General features: G+C 40.8%; 1 protein-coding gene and 1 long non-coding RNA gene across 3 annotated transcripts in view; both read right to left on the bottom strand.

Moving 5' to 3' along the window:
* The window catches only part of LOC113019468 (NXPE family member 3-like), a 31,056-nt gene extending 16,728 nt beyond the window's left edge, over positions 1–14,328 (bottom strand). The window contains exon 1 of one of the 2 annotated variants that reach the window (XM_026163207.2): positions 14,076–14,328. In XM_026163207.2, the coding sequence (XP_026018992.2) occupies positions 14,076–14,321 (246 nt within the window). In that variant the 5' untranslated portion in view covers positions 14,322–14,328. Of the gene's footprint in view, positions 1–10,967; positions 11,229–14,075 lie in introns of those variants that run through there. The other variant, XM_026163208.2, reaches the window with a different exon arrangement.
* A 3,097-nt stretch (positions 14,329–17,425) lies between these two features.
* On the bottom strand, positions 17,426–21,060 carry LOC145422459 (uncharacterized). The gene is made up of 3 exons (XR_013903745.1): positions 20,623–21,060; positions 17,817–17,999; positions 17,426–17,742 (listed from the first exon to the last, which is right to left on the bottom strand). It is a non-coding gene; the product is annotated as an uncharacterized LOC145422459 (long non-coding RNA).
* Between the last annotated feature and the right edge of the window lie 1,320 nt (positions 21,061–22,380).

Raw genomic sequence — 22,380 nt, 5'->3', positions numbered from 1 at the left:
ACACTGCTTACACACACATAGATTATGATTAGAATAAGTCCTGAACATAATATTGTAAACCAAATTTGAATCATTAGAACAACAATGGATAACAATATTAGATTATCAAGGCTAGGGAGAGAGGTGTTTTGGTTTTCTGTCTCTTGCAGAGAAAGGAACAGACACCAGACGGGGACCCGGAGATGTGAGGACCCTTCACAGCAGGGACAGATGTAGGGACTGTCGAGACAGCAACTGGGGTCAAGTGTCATGACGTTTGGGCTCCTGGAGAAGATGGATCCCACAAACACAGCAATAACCATGAAGGGGTTGGCGAAAACCAGGAACACCAGACCAACGAGGTTCGAGAGGCTCTTGGCAAAAAGGGGGACACGCCGGTGAACCCAAAACACACAGATCCTTGTTTGAAATCGGGGCGGAATAATCCCCAGAACTGTGCAATGACTAAAGGGTGGTCTAACCCCGGAGGTCGAAGAAAGAAGCTGAGAATCACCCAACTGGAAGACACTGGTAGCTGCAGCAATAAAAATTAAGGTTAAAAGCTCCTTAGACAGAGGTTCTAGTCTAAGTACATTTGAAAGGTATAAGGGGGCATTAAAATGGGAGTGGAAAACTGGAGCACCAAAATAAAGCTGTGGGAAAATGGGGAGTGATGGGAGTGTCATCTGTAACTGCTGTTATGGTTGTAAATCTAACTTTGCTTGCATCTGAACTGCGTGAACACAGAGGTCATCCCACATATGGTCCACCCGTTAAAGGGGGACAGAGGGCCTCAGGATCAAGAAAACCTGGACCTTGCAACGCTGAAGTGCTTGTTATTAGTGATCTCTTTAATGAGAGATCAAAAGAGGGTATTGTGATATTATTCTGTTATTATATGTTACCTTATATATGTAATCAAAGTAGTTGAATTAGAATACTGCTGTAGATCATAGTATATCCTTTAAAATAGAGTGTGTGATCTGTATGTAGTTTAGTTCTCATTATACTTTTGAGTTAACAGAACATATTCACATATTAGTTCATTAGATAAATGTGCATCACTCTGTATCCTTGATCTGCTGGGAATGTGTTACACTGTTTTCTTGACATGCTTAATTGTTGAATCATGAAAAGAAGGTTGTAAGCAGGAGACTCTGTGTCTAAAGACAGGGGAGATAGACAGACCACATTCCACACCCCCACCTTACAGAAAGCAGAGAAACAACTGCCGAGGTCATAACGTAGGCGCTGTAACAGAGAAAAAATGTGATGTTTTGGCTTTTACGACTAGCTGGGGGCCACTAGAGACTATAAAAAGCTGAGCAACCCGTCACCATTTTGAGACATGTGCCTGACCCTCTGGTAGCATCTCTCCCGTCCGGACGTTCTAATGCTCTTATTGTTGAATTGTACGCAAATAAATGATTGTTGATTGAGCATTTATACACCGAGTATTGTCCTTCCTTCAGCCCAAAGATTTAAAGAACTGCTTATTTTCAACAATATATATATATATATATATATATATATATATATATATATATATATACACACACACACACACACACACACACACAATACAGCCTTGGCCAGCCGCTTGAGGAGGTACACCAGAGAGATAGAAGGCAGGAGAATAAACCAGCTGTTCTCCACAGAACCAGCAAAGGTGTACTCTCAGTGGCAAGGGAACAATAAGAGAACAGCACCACCAAGGCTGGAGACGGAGCAATACTGGAAGAGCATATGGGAGAAGGATGCAACCCATAACGGCAATGCTCAGTGGCTAGAGGATCTGAGGGCAGACCACAGCGACCTCCCTGAACAGGGTCCAGTAACCATCACAGTGGCAGATATCCAAGAAAGGGTCTCCAGTATGAAGAGTTGGACAGCACCAGGGCCCGACATGGTTCACGCCTACTGGCTGAAGAAGCTGACTGCACTCCACGAGCGTCTGGCAGCACAAATGAACCAGCTGCTAGTTAACGAGAGACACCCGGAATGGCTAACTGAAGGCTGGACGGTCCTGATCCCCAAGGACCCCAAGAGCTTGAAGGATAAACCGCCCGCAGGGGCGTGCTGGGTGTTTTTATATATATATATATATATATATATATATATATATATAACACCCAGCACGCTCCTTCAAGCTCGGGTCCTCTACCAGAGGCCTGGGAGCTTGAGGGTCCTGCGCAGTATCTTAGCTGTTCCCAGGACTGCGCTCTTCTGGACAGAGATCTCCGATGTTGTTCCCGGGATCTGCTGGAGCCACTCGCCTAGCTTGGGAGTCACCGCACCTAGTGCTCCGATTACCACGGGGACCACCGTTACCTTCACCCTCCACATCCTCTCGAGCTCTTCTCTGAGCCCTTGGTATTTCTCCAGCTTCTCGTGTTCCTTCTTCCTGATATTGCTGTCATTCGGAACCGCTACATCGATCACTACGGCCGTCTTCTTCTGTTTGTCTACCACCAGCTTGCTGTATTTCTTAGGCACCTTATTTGTCGCACCTTTCTGCAACTCCGTTAGTTGGCTAACCTCCCTCTGTGCTACTTTGATCTTGCCCTCTAGCCTCCTTCTCCCAGCAGGATACCTGATCACGGGCAGGGCGTACGTGTTGATGGCCCGGATCTTGTTCTTACCATTCAGCTGACTCCTCAGGACTTGCCTGACCCTCTGCAGGTACTTGGTGGTTGCAGTTTTTCTAGTGGCCTCTTCATGGTTCCCATTCGCCTGCGGGATCCCCAAGTACTTGTAACTGTCCTCTATGTCTGCAATGTTGCCTTCTGGTAGTTCAATCCCCTCAGTTCTGACTACCTTCCCTCTCTTTGTTACCATCTGACTACACTTCTCCAGTCCGAACGACATTCCAATGTCATTGCTGTATAGCCTGGTAGTGTGGATCAGTGAATCGATGTCTCGTTCACTCTTGGCATACAGCTTGATGTCATCCATGTACAGGAGGTGGCTGACAACTGCTCCGTTCCGTAGTCGGTATCCGTAGCCAGTCTTGTTAATGATCTCACTGAGGGGGTTCAGGCCTATGCAGAACAGCAGTGGGGACAGAGCATCTCCTTGGTAGATCCCGCACTTGATGGTGACTTGTGCTATGGGCTTGGAGTTGGCCTCTAGTGTTGTACGCCACATCCCCATTGAGTTCCTGATGAAGGCTCTTAGGGTCCCATTGATCTTGTACAATTCTAGGCATTCCAGTATCCAGCTGTGGGGCATTGAGTCATAGGCCTTCTTGTAATCAATCCAGGCAGTGCACAGGTTGGTCAGTCTGGTCTTGCAGTCTCGGCTGATTGTTCTGTCTACCAGTAGCTGGTGTTTTGCGCCTCTGGTATTTTTGCCAATTCCTTTCTGTGTCCCGCTCATGTATTGACCCATGTGTCTGTTCATCTTAGCCGATATGATGCCTGACAGGAGCTTCCATGTAGTACTGAGGCAGGTTATTGGTCGGTAGTTGGAGGGGACCGGTCCCTTCTTGGGGTCCTTGGGGATCAGGACCGTCCAGCCTTCAGTTAGCCATTCCGGGTGTCTCTCGTTAACTAGCAGCTGGTTCATTTGTGCTGCCAGACGCTCGTGGAGTGCAGTCAGCTTCTTCAGCCAGTAGGCGTGAACCATGTCGGGCCCTGGTGCTGTCCAACTCTTCATACTGGAGACCCTTTCTTGGATATCTGCCACTGTGATGGTTACTGGACCCTGTTCAGGGAGGTCGCTGTGGTCTGCCCTCAGATCCTCTAGCCACTGAGCATTGCCGTTATGGGTTGCATCCTTCTCCCATATGCTCTTCCAGTATTGCTCCGTCTCCAGCCTTGGTGGTGCTGTTCTCTTATTGTTCCCTTGCCACTGAGAGTACACCTTTGCTGGTTCTGTGGAGAACAGCTGGTTTATTCTCCTGCCTTCTATCTCTCTGGTGTACCTCCTCAAGCGGCTGGCCAAGGCTGTGAGTCTTTGCTTGGCAGTTTCCAAGGCCTCAGGTATGGACAGCTTGCTGTATTTCTTAGGCACCTTATTTGTCGCACCTTTCTGCAACTCCGTTAGTTGGCTAACCTCCCTCTGTGCTACTTTGATCTTGCCCTCTAGCCTCCTTCTCCATGGAGGGTACTGCTCCTTGTCGCTGTTCAACTTGTAGCCAAGCATCTCACTGATCACTGTTGCCGTATTGTAGATGAGCTTGTTAGTGTCGGTAATCGTGGTTGTAGGTATTGCCCGTAGTGCTGCATTAACATCATCTAGCAGACCTTCTGAGGGTACTTCACGTAATCTTGGTAACCGGCTACGGGGGATCCAGGTTTCAAGCTTGGCCATGATCCTATTTTTCAGGTCAGTTCCTCTCGCACTCAACGATCCTTCTCCTATCGCACTTGGGGCTATGTACCCAATCACGGGTGATGATATCTCCCCCCTGACCTGGCGTCCTGACTCCTCCTTGCCGTAGCATTTGTGTTGTACCTCGTCAATCTCTAGCTGTGAGAGCAGTCCCTTCTTTCGAATGTTGGAACACTGAGCTACTAGTTGTTTCGCCGTCATTGTGGATGTTGGGTATCGAAGAATCCATAGGTCCCTCATCCTATTCATGTAGCCCCTTCCGCCAGGGTTACTTGCGTAGTAGCATTCCAACAATGCCCTGTTTTCGTCTCTTGCCCACCGATGCCTTCTTGTTCCAGTAGCCCACTTTTCGTCAGGGTGCCCTGGTTCCTCAACACCTGACGCGGACCTTGTTGATCCGGGCGACGTCCGAGCTGGCATGCCTTCATATTTATCTGTCTCGCTCATGTCTGCGGTAGGCTTGCTTAGCATAGGGGGTCTAGCCTTAGGACCCTTACTGGATACAGACGCCCCAGGCAGGAATCGAACTTATATTATATTACTGTGGTTCTGTTTTAGGGTTTTGTTCGCAGGTTTTGTGTTCTCATGTTTTGTGTGGGTTTAGTTTTGTGTCTAGTCTGCGTCCTTGTGTAGTGATCTCTTGTTTCCTGTTTTATTGTGAAGGTCTGCGTCTCATGTGAGTGTGTTCAATTTTACCTCCCTTGTCCCATCTCGTTAATTACTTCCAGCTGTGTCCACCACCTGTGTGTAATCTCCCTGTGTTTCTCTGGGTGTATTTAAGTCGTGTCTTCTGTCATTGTAGTCACTGTAGTCACATTTTAGGCTGTGTATCTACCATGTTCTGTTCGTGTGTTCTCCCTGCTGTCTATCGTCCTTCATGTTCGTGTTCTGGTTCGTGTTTAGTGGTTTAGTTGTTCTCAGTTTAGATAGTCTGCCGTTCTGTTTGCCATTTTTCTATTTGTGTTTTGTGTTCAATAAACCACCTTCACACCTTTTCAAGTGCCTGCGATTGGATCCTCCTTTATCATCTCCACACGGCTCACTCCACTCGCCTTGACAATAATATGTTTTTTGTACTTTATTCCACATTTTTTATGTGTGTATATGCATATGCCCATATACGCATATAGATATGCATGCATGTACATGCATGTGCATGCATGCACGTACGTGTGATGTGTATGAGCTCTCGTCGGTGTGGCCATCTTACGACGCACCAGGATGTGTAAATGGGGGCCGGATAGTTAGTGAGTCTGTAGGCGTCCTACCAGGTGGTCTGGGTGAAAACTATTTTTCGTTGTATGTATGATAGGTCAAAAAAGTACATTTAAAAAGGGGGGAGGGGGGAAAAAAAGAGTGGTTTTCCTGAGAGTGAACCGATTTAAAAAGGTGGAAGAGCAGTTGGGGGAGGAAGAAAAAGAGATATTTGTAACCAACGTGACATCATGAGATTTAAGAGAAACAAAACAATAAACAAAATGACTAGCCATAAAGATCATGGGGCCCTCTGTTTTATGAAATATTTTCACCATTTTCACCATTATTACTGTTTTACTTCATCATAAAAGTACCACGTATTTAGTTGCATCACTTTGACATTTCAGAAAATACAGATGTCTGGAAAAAATTATTTGTCAAAATTATCCAAGAAGACTACTAGTATCATACATTTGGATAATTTTTAAAATAAAATACCAGAGCATGTCATTCTGAATTCATTGTAAAACAGCATATTCAGTATATAAACAGCATTTCTTGTTAATAGTCATAGTTGTTTTACCTGACAATATTATTTATTTATTATTATTCATCTAAACACATTCAACCTAAAACCGTTTTCTAGAATGTTTCACGGCACTGGGTCTGTGTTTTTGATTTAAATTGTTTTCTTTGAATAATTGTTTTCTGTTTGTGTTGTATTTAGTTTCGGGTTTGCTGTTCTGTTTCTGTGTCTCCCCTGTGATCCTGTTGTCGTCTCGCTAGTGAAGGTTTTGTTCTGTAGTCTTTTTATATCATTATTTCTCTCTGTGTTGTATGCTTGTCTTTGTTCTCGGTCACTACACCTCTGTGTTCCAGTTATTTTTGTCTCTGTACTTCATGTTTCCTCTGTTCCCAAGTCTTCCATGTTTCCACGTCTCAGTGTCTAGTCTGCGTCTTTATGAATGTCATGCTTTCTGTTTTATTTTGATAGTCACTGTCCCATGTGCAGTGTATCTAGTTTTGCTTTCCCCTTGTCTCACTATAGCTGTGTCCCAATCCAGCGACCGCACGCTCCGTAGTACGTAGTTGGGCTTCATTTCTGTACTGAGCAGTCATTATTAAGATTAGTTAGTAAATAACAATTAGCTTATGTTGTTCATGAAACTAAAGTCATCTCACTTTGGTAATGTAAATATAATATGGCCAATATTAAAGTTATTATTAGATTATTATGATATATTACAGCAGTGAGTTTGAACTCTGTCAAATACTGAGCTTAAAAAAAGATTCAAGTTATCACCTTATCACCTATCACCTTAAATCTTCACTCAAAGAAAAGTATCTTTGACAGTGTATATATAGATGTATTATATATAAGAGACAAATATTGTTCATTTAATATGTTGGCATTACTAAATTTGGCTCAATGCTTACATATATGTAAGCATATATGTATTATATATAAGAGACAAATATTGTTCATTTAATATGTTGGCATTACTAAATTTGGCTCAATGCTTACATATATGTGTAAAAAGGAAACGTACGAGCTGTGATAACCGTTTCTGATAAAATGAAGAGTAGACTGATATATTAAATATTCCTTTATTGGGTGAGAAAATCAGACCATGTCATAACTGCTTTAAGTCATACAGAATAGATATCAGAGCCTTAAACAGGCTGACTTCTGCTAAATGGGTCAAACTGGGCAGAAGGTATACAAACACATAACATCCTCATAGAATATCATGTAACACCATAATAATGGATTGCATTTATATAGCGCTTTTCGAGACCCTCAAAGCACTTTACAATTCCAGTATTCATTCACTCTCAACACACTTTAAAGTCCGTTTGGCTCGACACCACCGAACAGAGGCAGCAATATAACATAGCTAACATTAACAGTGCAGTGAATCCTGCTTGTGCCGTGATATTCAGGACTGCAAACCGAGCAGCATCACTGACTTTCAGCCTGTTGTGTTTGTGGATATATGACTGACTTTAATTATCCATAAAATCATCACATTCTCTGTAAGATTAAGGTTAACTAGTAAACAGCGTATATTTTAAAGTAAAGGCTTTAAAACCAAGTTAACGCTGAAAGTACAAACATCGTTAATGTCACATAACTTTGCCGACATGTGGCCAACAGTAATGTCTTAATGTTCTTCATTATTAAACATTAGCACATAAATAAGTGACATAATATTCAGTACTTACTTTTAAAAATTTATCCTAAATTCAACTGGAAGCCAGTATTAGGAGGCCAGAACTGGAGTAATATGCTCAAATTTTCTTTTAACAGTTAAAAACGGTGCAGCAGCATTCTACACCAGTTGCAGGACCAACATAGCACCCTGGCCAACCCCTATTAAAAGGGAGTTGCCTGAGGTTATAAAGCATGGATGACAGTTTCCAAGTCACGCCTGAAAAGAAAAGGCTTAACCTTCAACAGACGTCTGAGGTGATAGAATGAAGATTTCACCACCCCATTAACATGACCATCGAAACTACCGGTAAGTGCAGAATCGATTTTTACCGCAAGATATGTAACCAAGCTCTTCAGGTAATGAGTGAGAGCAGCAAAGTCAACTTCTGGGGTACCAGAGGGACAACTGGAACCGAATAAAATTGCTTCCTTTTTACGTTCATTAAAATTTTAAAAATTTATAGTCATCCATGATCTAACATCACTAAGACAATCAAGCAGGAGTCCAATCGAGGAGCTATCAGAGTGACTAAAAGGTAGATAAAGCTGGCAATCAGGAGCATATAGACGAAATGAAATTTTGAAGATCGCACCTAGTGGCAGGAGATACAATGAAAACAGTAATGGCCCAAGAATAGATCCCTGTGGTACACCACATGGCAGAGGGGCTACAGAGGATGAAGCCGAACCTAATATAACACAAAAGCTCCTGTTAGAGAGATATGATTTTATTATTTTAAGCTGGAAATTTCTACACAACACTGTAGTCAGGAGATCAGTAGGTCATGATCCACTGTGTCATATCCAGCAAAACAAGCAATACATGTTTACCACAGTATGTTGCTAACAAAATGTCATTTATAACCCTTATAAGGGTTGTCTTCATGCTGTGAAATGGCTTAAAGCCAGCCTGAAGAGCTTCTGGGATTTGAAAATCGTTTAGATAGTCAATCAGATGAGTGTGAGCAATCTTTTGCAGGATCTTACTCAGAAAAGGAAGCTTAGAGATGGGTCTGAAGTTTGTCATAATTGAAGTGTCTGAGCCTGGTTTCTTAAGTAAAAGATGGAAACTGCATTCTTAAACTCCTTTGGTACTTGACCAGACAAGAGGCTGGTATTGATTAAGAGCTTCCAGAGAGAAGTGCAGCCCGTCATTTTTCACATCATCTAGTCTTTATGGACAATGTTGCTGACTCTAGTCGAGTAAAACCAGTTAGCCAAGGACTGGTCTTGCGTTTACACTGTAAAAAGTCCAGATAAACGAGTAATCCATCTGAGGTGGACGACTCAGACGACGGGACAAAAGTTGGTCAAACAGTGTAGAAAAATGCTCGGCAGTATCTGAGCCGAAGGCACGACAGTGTGGGACAGGTGCAACCTGTTTAATCACAGGACTAAGAGGAACAATGTCAAATAAAATGGGCATATGGTCAGAGAATACAGTATCCTCGACATGTAAGTTACAGACACATAACTCATATGATAGCACAGTCCAATGTGTGACCTTGTTCTTGAGTGGCACCCTTAACAGATTGAACAAGATTAAAAGAGTTCACTAAGTCCATTAAGTCCTTAGCCAGGGGCTTCCCTGGGCAAAGCCGTGAATCCAGGATCTGGTCATACCGTGATGCACAGTAAGCAAGAAAGCCAGAAAACTCAGGAAAAAAAATTATTTTTCTTATTATATCTAGGAGGATAGTGAACTATCCTTCATTTGATATTTCTTGTGCTTTGGGATGTAGCTGTAATGAATGTATGGAAAACCTACTACAAATCCATTAATTCATTTATTATATTACACTTGTTGAAGTGAATCACACAGATTAACAATCTGATGAACATGTTGAAAAGCAGTTTTGGGGTTCAGTATCTTGCAAGAGGATACTTGCAGACTGGAGCAGGCAGGGCTCGAACAACCAAACTTGGTATCCAAAAATTGTACTCAAGTAAGAGTAGCATTACTTTAAAATAGTCTTGAAGGAAGATGTCTCAACTATAGAAAATGGTTGGTTGGCCTCACATCAAACGTAAGCAGAAGCTTGTCAAACGTTGCTTGTGTTATCCACCTAGAGCCAGTAAAAGAATCTGTAAGTTTTGCAAAACGACTTTCGTTTTCTGTGGCTGTCCATTAATTCTGTATACATCCTCGTTTTGTTGGAGTGAACCCCTCTGTTTGCAGAAAAAAAAAGAGCATGAAATGACATGTGACTAAGCAATGTCTATACAGTTTAAAAAAATAAAAAACAATGTTCCCATATTCTTAACCCTCCTGTCATGCTGTCATGTTCAACTATTTGGGGTGGGTGATGAACACGACCGGAGGGTTAAACTAGCACAAAAAAAAACATTTTTCACCACCAAATTAGTTAAGTGGGCCGTTCAGTGAGTGGATACCAACTCATTTCCTATGGCAGTCACTTTTGTCCAGAAACACCACAGGTGTAACAATGTTGATTAAAACACTCAAAATTCAATGAACAAGGTGATCATCACTTCAAGTGCATGTTCAAGTGCATAGTGTGGAGGATATCATTAGGCATCAGGTGTAAAACACAATATTTATCAGTGCTTTAAGTTGTGTTGACCCAAAGACGACAGGAAGGGAAGAGAAACAAAGTCGTGCCTGCATTACATGTGTTTGTGCTAAAAAGAAAAAAACAAATTCCAGATAAAGTTCAAAACAAGAACGTACGAAAGGCTTAGCAGTGCTAGTCAATAGATTCTCCTTCAAAAAAAAATGTTTAGCTTTTCTTATTTATAAACTTCTACACCTTATAACTGTACTTCTCTGAAGCAAGAGTAAGGACAAAAAGTCACTTGTGGAGAAAAGAAAAATATTAAAACGGCTTAATTACTAATGTAGTTTCTAGGAGAAAGGGAGTGATTCTGGATATGTGCATTTTTTTTTACATCATCTCATTTCTAATATGGGCAAAGCCTAAGACTGTGATTCTATAACCCACGGGTGTCAAGCTCCAGTCCTCGAGGGCCAGTGTCCTGAAACTATTAAAATTGTCCTCACCGCGACAGACCAAATAAAATTATTAGGTCATTAGCAAGACTCTAAAGTACTTGACTGCATGCTGAAGTGGCAATTCAGCCATTTAATTCATGTGTGTTGGATTATGGACACATCAAAAAGTTGCAGTACACCGACTCTCAAGGAATCAAGCTCGACACAGCGGCTGTAAGACTGACATCCACTTAACCACAGCTAAAAAAAAATTTAGAGCAAACTTACCGCAAAATGTTTCCTCAGGTTAGATGTTGAGTTTTTGTACGCTGAAATGTCACTTTGCTCTGGCTCACACAGAAGACATCGCATTATATAGCTGTCCTTTTGTACTCCTTTAAAGCGAAACATGCTTTGCATATGCGGCCAAGGGTGTTTGTCCTGTTCAGTGTTAGCGGAGACGGTTGCTTCTGCCATTTTTTTATGTGTTTCTTCTATCCATCTTTGTAAGTTTGAAAGGCTTGGGCTGCTCGGCCCGCCATTTTATATCTGGTCATGTGACTGCATGGCTACGTCTGATTGGTGAAAGAGTTACCGGTAGCTCCAGTGGTGGCATGATCCATTGAAATCAATTATTTTTTAAAAAGTAACAAGTCAAATAAAATAAGACTTTTTATGCTAATCTCAATGTTTTCTCCCGCACTACAACCCACAGTAACTAATCCATGCCCTTCTTTTGTGGACTATAACCCCCTTTATGTTGTTTGGTTATGCTGCTACTGGATGACTGCCAATAAAGGTTCATTTGGTTTGGCCCCTTAAACACACACAAATTTTCCAAACCTGAAGTCTTATCCATATTTCTGAGGTCGTTTCACTGATAACAGTCAGCTGTTACTAGACCTGAGAGTAGAAATCAGTAAAGATGGCAAACCTTTCGCTGTCCTGTTAATCACCAGTAGCTCCCTATGGCCTATCTACCACTTAACCTTTTAATTTGATGAAAGCTTTGTCTAGACTTCACCAAGAACAGGATGGAAACTGGATCAATTTAACAGTATGCAAACAGATTTTTTTTGCTTAATGCTTAGTCTGGAAATAGATTTTAGTCAAAATTCATAAAACAAATGGTTTATTCATTTGTAAATTCTCTGTTATTTATTTTATTACAGTTTTAAAGCTAAAGTAGCCTACTTATAATTAGAATTTTGTGACGCCCACAAGTGTATGGTCACAATTGTAATTTTTTTGTGAATAATTTTTGATGTAAAAGACCTGATTTTATGGTGGTATTGCACTTTTCATTTAGAGTTATGGACAATGTAATTGCGTGGCATTGCCACAAGGGGGAGATAGAGGCGAGTGCGATAGGCCGTTGCAACGCTTCTCTGCCTCAGACGAGGAAGAGCCTGCAGTGCCAACCGCCAATATAACTGTAAGAAAGAAAGAAAGAATGAAAGAAAGAAAGAAAGAAAGAAGAGCCTGCAGACCGAACGCATCTGATGTCTCCTGTCTCTGCTTTTCTGTTAAAAAACAGGTCAGTAGTTCAAGTTTGCTCACTGCAATGTACATATAAACCAAGAAAACCTTTTTCTGTCTTAGTTTAAAGACCGCGAATTTGTGAGAGAGTGTGTTTTCACCGATTGAGAGAAAGCTAACTATACCGCCATTTGTAATGGCAGCCGCCATTTCACTCGTAGTCTAAATAGGCAGCTGGTTTTATTACCTGTTTTATTTTGTGACAAACGCAGCTCTTAAGACGCTTCTTTTATCCTGGCATTATTGGAAGTTACAGTTGATTAGGACCTACCCAGTTCTTATATGTCAAATGTAAATAGTCTGATGTATACTGTTTGTGGATGATTGTGAACTGTTTGTGAGCAATGGAAGAATATTTTTGTTTATTTGTTACAAATGTAATATATTGTTTGAATCTGTTGAAGTATAAGGAATGTATAATGGTATATAAGCAGGTTAATTGCAGTGTTAGTGATGCTGCACAGAAATGTTTTTGATGCTGAACAGCAGTAGAATTGGTTACAGATTTACTGTAAAGGACACTCATATACAATGATTATTTTCTAAGTTTATTCTTGCGAGAGTGCAAGGTAACCAAAAGGGTTTGAGCTATGGACCTAATTGAATGTGTTTGTGTTGTTAAAAGAGAAAGGTGTGCATCTAAATGAAAAGAAAAGGGCGTTGTTAAATTCTGTTAATATATCAGACGAGGAAGAGCCTGCAGACCAAACGCAACTGATGTCTCCTGTCTCTGCTTTTCTGTTAAAAAAACAGTTTAAAAACAGACCCCATCGAAGGCCTGTAACAATTTCATTAATCCCAGGTAAGACTCCATATGTTTAGAGCTGCTAGGTGTAAAGTTCATTAAACTGTCTGTTTGGTATTAATGAATATAATTATAAAATTAAAGAAGATATTCAATTTAGTTATGTAATTTTAGTCACATTTCACATTGAATCGCTTTATTTATTTACATCTATTGTTAATATTGGCCTGTGACCTCTGTTATAAAGCTTAACCTCCTAGGACCTGGCGTCCACATATGTGGACATCACATTTTGGGTTATTTAGACCAAAATACTCAATTTTGCTCTACAAGGGCCTCATATCCACTTACGAGGACATTATACTGCTACTGTTCTATCGAAATTTTAAACGAATATCCTCATTTGTGGCTCTCATTTTTCTAAGAAACAAAAATTAGATAAAAAAAAATCTGGTGTTTGTTTTTACATTCATCAGGTCCCAATCAGCCCAAATATCAAAGAATAATTAAAAATGCATGCCGTGGAAGAGTTCGGGTCTTAGGAGGTTAAACATGTTCTGCAGCTTTTTAAAGCAACACACGCAGCTGCATTGGTGGAAGTATGTTGCTTCAGGTGGGCAGAAGGTCAAAACAACAACTCGCTAACCAGGCTACCTGATCACTCCATGATTTTAACCAAATTTGAGCACTTTTTGTGTCTAGAACTTCAGGATACTGTTGGTGAGTAAGGTAAATAAATCATACATGGGCATATGGTTCATATCACTTGGTAGGCTTGCCTGTTGGATTCCTGCCGTAAGAGTCCAGGTTTTTCAAACTCAGTCACGCTGACTGATTACATTTGCCACAGTGAAGCCTCCAATTCCCCCAAAGCCCAACCTCAAATGTTATTTTTATAAATTTGCATTCAGATCTAAGTGATTTTACAAAACAGTTTTTATAATAGCCCATTTAAAACAGAAGTAAAAGTATAGCAACTGTAAATTCTGTAAATTTGCTAAATCTCAGTTACAGTTATTAGACAACACAGTACTGAATACTGGCCTCATTAGCCATGCAGTGCAACTCTGATCAACAGATCAACAAAACTGATAAAAGAGAGGCTAACTCACCATTTCAAAGTTAATGAAGAAATTAAATAACAAGGAAACAGAAACTCTGGCAGATATCATCCTGGCAAATGTAATGATAATGATGAAACGGTAAAAATCCTCTCGTTTTGGTCCCTCAGAAATGTTTAAACAGGCAATTTGTAAGGCATAAATCTCTCGAAATAAGTTGCAGCTACAGAGAGTTATTCTCTCTGTTAGGGAGCAACGGGTCTCTTCTGCCCACTGATGTCGTCGCCAATCAATCATCCGCTTGTCTGTGTGGACACATAAGTACACAAAATGATTGATCCAGCTGATGATGAAGAGCAAGGGGGAGGGGTTGTTGAAGGGCATCTGGAGAGAACCCAGATTTTAGCAATCAAAACAAATATGTGTTTGGAGGGTGTTATAACTAAGTTACCAACTTACATGATGAGCCTAAAGTAAGAATTTCAGGAAGATGTTGCTTTTTTAATCTGGACAGATTAGGCTGTAACTTAACCTCGTGATGAACCAAACAACGATGTGCAGTAATGCCAATAAGGTTAAACAAGGACAAATTGAAATAATAGCAGAGATTTATTCAGAGATTTGTGGTGTGTGTTGCTTGGCAGACCGTTTACCATGACTGTGCCAAATTATTACAACAGTAGAATTAAACGTATGTTTTTCTTGGCTTAACATAGTTTAAGATAGATTAACAACACTCTGAATTTGGGTTGCTGTGAGAGGAGCTGTTAATGAAGCTGGTTTTTAAAGGATGTGTAGCAGAAGTGTAATGAAGCAAAACTAAACTTTTTAATTTTGAGATTTAAAAAAAAATATTAACCATTCTATAATGGTAAATTGGCTGTATTTGTATAGCGCTTTTACTTAGTCGCTATGGACCCCCAGCACAGGCATCCAGTATCCGTAGTTTCAGGTGCTGCACATCTCGAATCTTCACACCATAGACAATTGCCTTCAGATGACCCCAAAGATAAAAGTCTGATGAAGAATGGACCCACTATCGTTGTACCCCATATACCACACCAAACCATCACTTTTGGTGTTCCAACAGTCTTGGAGGGATCCATCCAATGTGGGTTAGTATCAGACCAATAGCGGTGGTTTTGTTTGTTAACTTCACCATTCACATAAAAGTTTGCCTCATCACTGAACAAAATCTTCTGCATGAACTGAGGGTCCTGTTCCAATTTTTGTTTTGCCCATTCTGCAAATTCTGTGCGCCGATCTGGGTCATCCTCGTTGAGATGCTGCAGTAGCTGGAGTTTGTAAGGGTGCAATTTGTGAGTAGCTAATATCTGCCGAAGGGATGTTCGACTAATGCCACTCTCCAGTGACATGCGGCGAGTGCTACGCTGTGGGCTCTTGCTGAATGAAGCTAGGACAGCCACTGATGTTTCTTCATTAGTCACAGTTTTCTTGCATCCATATTTTGGCAAATCCAACACTGAACCAGTTTCACGAAACTTAGCAAGCAGTTTGCTGACTGTAGCATGGGAGATGGGTGGTCTCGTAGGGTGTCCTGCATTGAAATCTGCTGCAATGACCCGGTTACTGCCTTCACCAGATATCAACACAATTTCGATCCGCTCATCACGTGTTAACCTCTTCGACATGTCAATGGCTGTGAACAAAGAGAAACTTGTAAATAACTCATGAAAGAATAAAGTTACGTTGAAACCAAGCCCACCATTGTTTTTCTTCTGACATTACCAATAAGTTTGATGTGTCACATGGCCCTCTTCCTATTGAAAAAACATAAGTTGTATCCAAGATGGCCGACTTCTAAATGGCCACCATGGTCACCACCCATCTTGAGGAGTTTGCCCCCTCACATATACTAATGTGCCACAAACAGGACTTTAACCCTTTACAGCCGATCGGAGCGGGCACGCTCTGTTTTGCGTAGCTATTTTTAAATCCCGGTAGCTCTGCAACCACGTAAGCTAGCGCAATAATTTTTTTTGCATATGAAACTGGAGGAGTTGTACTTACATCTTATGCCATCAGCTTGTCCTAGGTCACAGTTTCCTTCCACATATAGCTTTGCAAAAACTGCATAAAAATCACTTGCAGCAACAAAAACATGATATTCCAGAAACACGCTTCGCCGATCCAATCAGCTGTTTGTAACACTTCCTACGTCCATCAGCGTGAACTATCACATGACCGCATGACCTGCCCGAAACCGGAAGTGACGTCATTTTGCGGAAATGTAGTTTTTTTTTACCATCGTGGCCTCATGAGCTTATACTTGTGTTTTTAAAAGTTATGTTTGACTTCATGACTTTCTGTGTCGTTTCTGGGATGCTTAGGACTCATATTGCACTGCTGGAAATAGTTTATTGTGATGCATATGCTGTTATTTTGCAAATTTGCACTATAATATTTATTTTCATTTTTCCTGCAGTATATAAAAATTGGTGTATTTCAAAAATAAAACTATGAAGACACTTAAAATAAATTTCCTGTGGTGGGAAACTAGTTTGTGCAACTTTTTTGTATTTACAGTTTTGAGGGATACGCCTCTTAAATTTCTCTAACTAGAAATATATGTTAAAAAAACAAAAACGATTTCCATTTTTTTTGTAGTTTATTGCACTTTTTTGCAATTTATGTAATTACTATGCACCTAATGCAGACATATTATTAAAGTTTGGGCTATAATGGTTGTATTGATGTATAGCAACTTGAAATGCTCCCAAAAATGGCTCCACAGCATGTAAAAATATAATATAAGCTCTGGCGGACTTGGTTCTATGGTAGGTCTTAAAGGGTTAATATCACCAACCATTCCCATGTTATTACGGTGTATCCATATAAATGGCCCACCCTGTAGTATAATAATAAATACATACATCCTCTGCATGTGGTCATAAACAACCAGAGGAGTCTGCTCAGAGACAGGTTGCCTCTAATTTCTATTGGGAGCTCCAGTAGATTTTCTTAGCAGCTGAGCTGCTGCTTTTTGTGGATGTACACAACTGAATTCATAAGATCTAAGCAGATGTTTTATGAGTTGTTCTGGCTGATTTCCAACACCGATAGTAGACTGTTTATGCTGTGTTTTCTAGATGGTATACAATTTATATAAAGGTGGAATTCAGTGAATAAATCTGGGCATCAACTAAAATTTATATGAATCTCTGCTACACTTGATGTAACCCAACTCTGACCATGAAACCACAGCCACTGTGCTCCAGTCACACACTGTCCAGTCACACACTGTGAAACACTGGTTTCTTTATAATCAGGTTAATTTTGTAGCAGAAGTGTTTTCTCAGTGATATTTAGAAGGTAAAAAATGAAAAAGGAATCAAAGGTAGGCAGAGATTTTTATATCCAGACTTGTCTTTATTCACCTTACTTTTGGGATACAGAGTGGAGCCAAAAGGTTCTATATCCTCCAAAGGGGGAACTTTTCTAAACAAGAACAGTGTTGTTTGATGCTTCTTTTATGGTTGGTAAAACATTACATTTTGTATTACATACATCAGGTAAATTGATTTGCTTTCTGGTCACAAGTACACTTTATCATCCTCAAATTAGAGAAATACATGGAATTAAAGTGGAATAATGTGAGGGAATTGTTGGCTTGGTAAACAAGCCTTCATCTTGCCCCTGGCCTCAACCAATAGCCACGACTGCTTTGTGCTGCTCATCCAGCTTCCAATTGGGAGGCCTGTAGGGAAAAAAGATGTTAAGAATCAGAATTTGCACCTGAATCGTCATGACTGTAAACTCACCTGTTCTCACCTTTCCTCGTGGCTTCTCCTTTGGTCGATGGATCTTTGTCCATCATCTCTTGATCTTGCAGCTCCACTTGATCATGGTGGGCTGGGTGCTCAACATCGCGATTTTCAGAATTCACTTGTATGATGGCCTCATCTCTGGGAAGTGAAGACTGAACAGTGTCATTCTCTCCAGTCCCCTTTGCCCCTGAAGACAAAAGGAAAAGAAAACATAATTTTCTATTATTTTCTAAGACATAACAGAACATCTTCAACCGGTTTTTCACTCGCTAACGAGGGAAGTTTTTGGTCAAGAACCAGCTCTTGGAGCTCACCTGTCTCATGTCCAAAATCCTTCCAAGAGCAGCTTCCCTCACAGATACTTATTGACAAACTGTTACAATACACATCACAGCACAAGCACCTCCCTCTGTAAAACCCCGCAATGGTTCTAAGACAAGGCACTATGTGTGTGTATGTGTAAGCACGTATATGCATGTGTAAGAACGTGTGTGTGTGTGTGTGTGTGTGTGTGTGTGTATGTATGCAGTGTTGCGAAGGTTACTTTTAAAATGTATTCCATTACAGAATACAGAATACATGCCCCAAAATGTATTCTGTAACGTATTCCGTTACGTTACTCAATGACAGTAACGTATTCTGAATACTTTGGATTACTTAATATATTATCATGCTTTTTACAACAACGTGAATGTACTATTGCTGTGTGATTTATTACTATTACTGAAGGTCCGCGACTCTGAACTGTAGTAAAGGGACCTCTGACTAATACGGCGGGGTCCCTGTCGGCTCATAGCCGAAAAATAGCTTTACTTTGTTGTGTGGGTCAACTTTTATTGCGAGAGACAGAGAGAGGCGTTGAAAGTCTGCTCCAACAGAACTTATTGTTTTCGGAGGAAAACACGAACACGGTGTACAGTCGAGTCTTAATAGCTTACTTACAACTGGGCTCGTCAGGCACTCTTCTTGGCTGCAGTGGTTATTATTATATTTACATGCTTCCAGCTCCCGTTTTTCCTCGACGACAACTCGTATCTTTCCACTCCCCTTTTTCTCCCTCCTCGCTCACGGACACATAACGTGTATGGCAGTTCATTCTCCCTGCAACACGGACTACACTGCCCATGATGCTACATTCTTTAGAGCTATGCTTGTAGCATTCTGCCTGTTAGCTTAGCACAACAACAACAATGAAAAGGCGCTCTCTCAAAACACACAGTCGCAGAGAGAGAGAGAGAGCGTCGCCCTGTAACCATGGCAACCATAACGCTGCTGCCTGGAACAACAGAACGTAGCTGTCAAACAAAACCCAAACAGTCCTGACCCGCGACAAAATGAAACAGGAAAGTACCGCAGTGTAATCCATTTATTTCAACAAAGTAACTGTATTCTGAATACCACCTTTTTAAATGGTAACTGTAACGGAATACAGTTACTCATATTTTGTATTTTAAATACGTAACGGCGGTACATGTATTCCGTTACTCCCCAACACTGTGTGTATGCATGTGAGATAGTGTGTGTGTGTGTGCTTGATTGAGTGTGTGAGAATGTGTGTCTCTCTGTGTGCGTGACTTCCAACTGTTTTTAACAACATCCTTAGTCATAAAATGGTAATCTCCCCCACACCCAATATATGGTTCAATTCCTGTATTGGTTCAGCATGCACAACACAGTGAAGCCACAAAAGGGCAGGAAGCTTACCACACAAGAAACAGATCTTTCAGATAGGATGTATCTGCAATAAAACCTCCCCCAGCACAGAGTGGCTGGAGAGGTAGTCAGAGACAAAGGAATGTCTTGATCCTGTACCTGTACACCTCCAGGACACTGTGGCGTGCAGCTCAGATCACAGCTGACCTTCTCACCCTGGACACAGTCTGTTTGACCTGCTCCCCTCAGGCAGGAGGCTCCGGACCAGAACCTCTCACCAAGAGCAGTTTCTTCCCCTCTGCTGTTGGACTCATGAGCAATAACCATAAGACTGTTCCCACCACAAACATATGAACTATATATTTTGTTCTCTGCATCTGTTCCATTTTTGCACTGATCACCTGCATTTATGTATATATCAATCTGCTTTTCTTATTTTTGTTTTATTTGTTTTTTGTTTCTCTTATAGTATGTTTCGCACTAAGTACCGCAGCAATTTCCTAATGTTGTAAATCTGCTCAACATCTGGCAATAAACCCTTTTCTGATTCTGATTACTACTTGACTTTTAGTCACAGCACATCTTCATTTGTCACAGTCAGCGTTTGTAGTCAAAACAGAAGATTTTCTCAGGATATTGTTAATGTTATATAGTATGACCACCTTCTTACCATGATAAACACAGTGTATGTTCTACAATTTAGAAAGTAGCTAACACAGGACTGATATATCAGCTGTTTTGTTTAGGTTACATGGAATTTATCCTCACAGCTACCAAGTACCAGTAAGCAATATGACTAAATAATTATTACTTCAGTCATGTTTAGAAGGTAAAACATTTATAAATAATCAAAGGTATACAGAGATATTCATAGAATTATCACTTTATTTACTCCAGCACACAATGGAGCACCACCCTTACATTTTTAAGATCATCCTCATTAGAAGTGGACAGCAGCGAATTATCACTCAAATACATTCTTCTGTAGAATGTGCAGGATGATTGGTTTTAATACTTAATAGATATATTACTGAAGTAGAAGCAGTGCGCTGGAGGGTGTTATGAAGGATTTTGAAAATTCTCCTTATCCTTCACATCAAGCCATACTTCTTGGACACAGCCTGAACCACAATAATGACCATAGCCTTAGCTCTGACCTTAACTGCAGTCCCAGCTTGTGGTCACAGCAATAGCCAAAATGATCTTGCTTTGTTCCAACTTCCAACTGAGAAACCTGCAAAAAGAGAGAGAAAAAATGAAAAAAAAAATGAGAACAACAGAACACACCAGCTATTGTAGGATACAGGATGAAGGACATTAGGAATATGAAGCAAAATAAGCAGTCTTGTTTGTTTATTAATGGTTTACTGATAAGGTATATACAACTCGCTCTTTATATTTGATTTATATAGAACAACAAGAAAAGACAATAACCCGGCGGACCAGATGCAGGAATCCAAAACATGCTAGGTGTGTTTTATCATGATTCATTTAATACTGATGACGGATTTTTAGACTAACAGTTAGGCTAATCTCTCATCTTTTTTTCCCTCACAAAACCAATAGATTCTCCACTTCTTTTAAGTGTCTCCCAGTGCAGTTCTTCGCACATTTTATTTCCTGCAACTGGTCCGTCAGGTTATTGTCTCCCCAGAAACACTTCCCTTGTGCTTTTGGAAATCTGTTTTTTCCTATTTCCGTTGTCGGTTTTCCTATTCCCGTTGTGTTTTGTGTGCTTTTGCAGCGTTTTTCTTATTGCTGGTGTTTGCAGTCTCTTTGGCCTCTCAGGGCCACAGTATTGGGCCTCTTAAGGAGGTCATGTCTCTGTGAATAGCTGCGTCCCAATCCAGCAACCACACACTTCGGAGCACGTATTTTGAGACCTATCACGTCACAGCGACGTGACGATGGCTGTCCCAATCCGAAGTGTACTCCAAATGCGCAGTCAATTTCCCCAGATTTGAATTGTGGTCCGGTGTACACTTCGTGGTCCCATATATCCCACAATTCATAGCGCGGCGGTGGGTGTGGATAATTTTGCTGAAAAAAGCGGCAGATGGCTGAAGCGGGGCGGCTGAAGAGTAAACTTTCAAAAGTAAGTACTGAATATTAGAATAGAATAGAATAGAATTCAACTTTGTTGTCATTGCACATACACAGGTACAGGGCAACGAAATGCAGTTTGCATCCATCCAGAAGTGCTTTAGCCATGATATAGATATATTACAATATATATTAGCAATAATATAGATATGTAAGTATATTACAGAAATGGGTCTATTATGGTATGTTATAATGTACACGGTATGAAGTATGTTATGAATATTCTATAACTATAAGTATGTACAGGCTATGAACAGGATATAAATATGAAAAACTATACAGAATATGAAATAAATAACTTTACAGAATCTGAGATATACAGCTATAGAGAAACGTGAACTATGCAAGTTGTAAACAGTTGTAGGATTAAAAATTATCGTATGTACAGAATGATTATTTACACAGAACTATACAGTAGTGCAGTTAAGATAAGTGAGATATGTGGATAATTTCTACAGAGGCTATATAAAGTGTTAGTGGTTGTGAGTGGTGGTTCAGTCCATGTTATTATTGTGTGTTTGAGGGTACAGTTGTCCATTGTGGGTGTGTGTATGTTCAGTCCATGAGTTTAACGTGGGTCAGATGTCAGGAGGCAGAGTTCAGGAGTCTGACAGCTGTGGGGAAGAAGCTGTTCCGGTACCTGGTGGTCTTAGTCCGGAGGCTCCTGTGGCGCCTCCCAGAGGGCAGGAGAGTGAAGAGTCCATGTGATGGGTGACTGGGGTCTTTGATGATTTTCCCAGCCCTTTTCAGACACCGCTTCCTGAAGATGTCTTTTATGGCAGGAAGTGGTGCTCCGGCGATGCGCTGGGCAG

The sequence above is a fragment of the Astatotilapia calliptera genome, chromosome 3, assembly GCF_964374335.1.
Source record: "Astatotilapia calliptera chromosome 3, fAstCal68.1, whole genome shotgun sequence".
Classification (NCBI taxonomy): domain Eukaryota; kingdom Metazoa; phylum Chordata; class Actinopteri; order Cichliformes; family Cichlidae; genus Astatotilapia; species Astatotilapia calliptera.
Note: the sequence above shows the minus strand (reverse complement) of the source record. Positions and strands in the feature narration are given on the sequence as shown.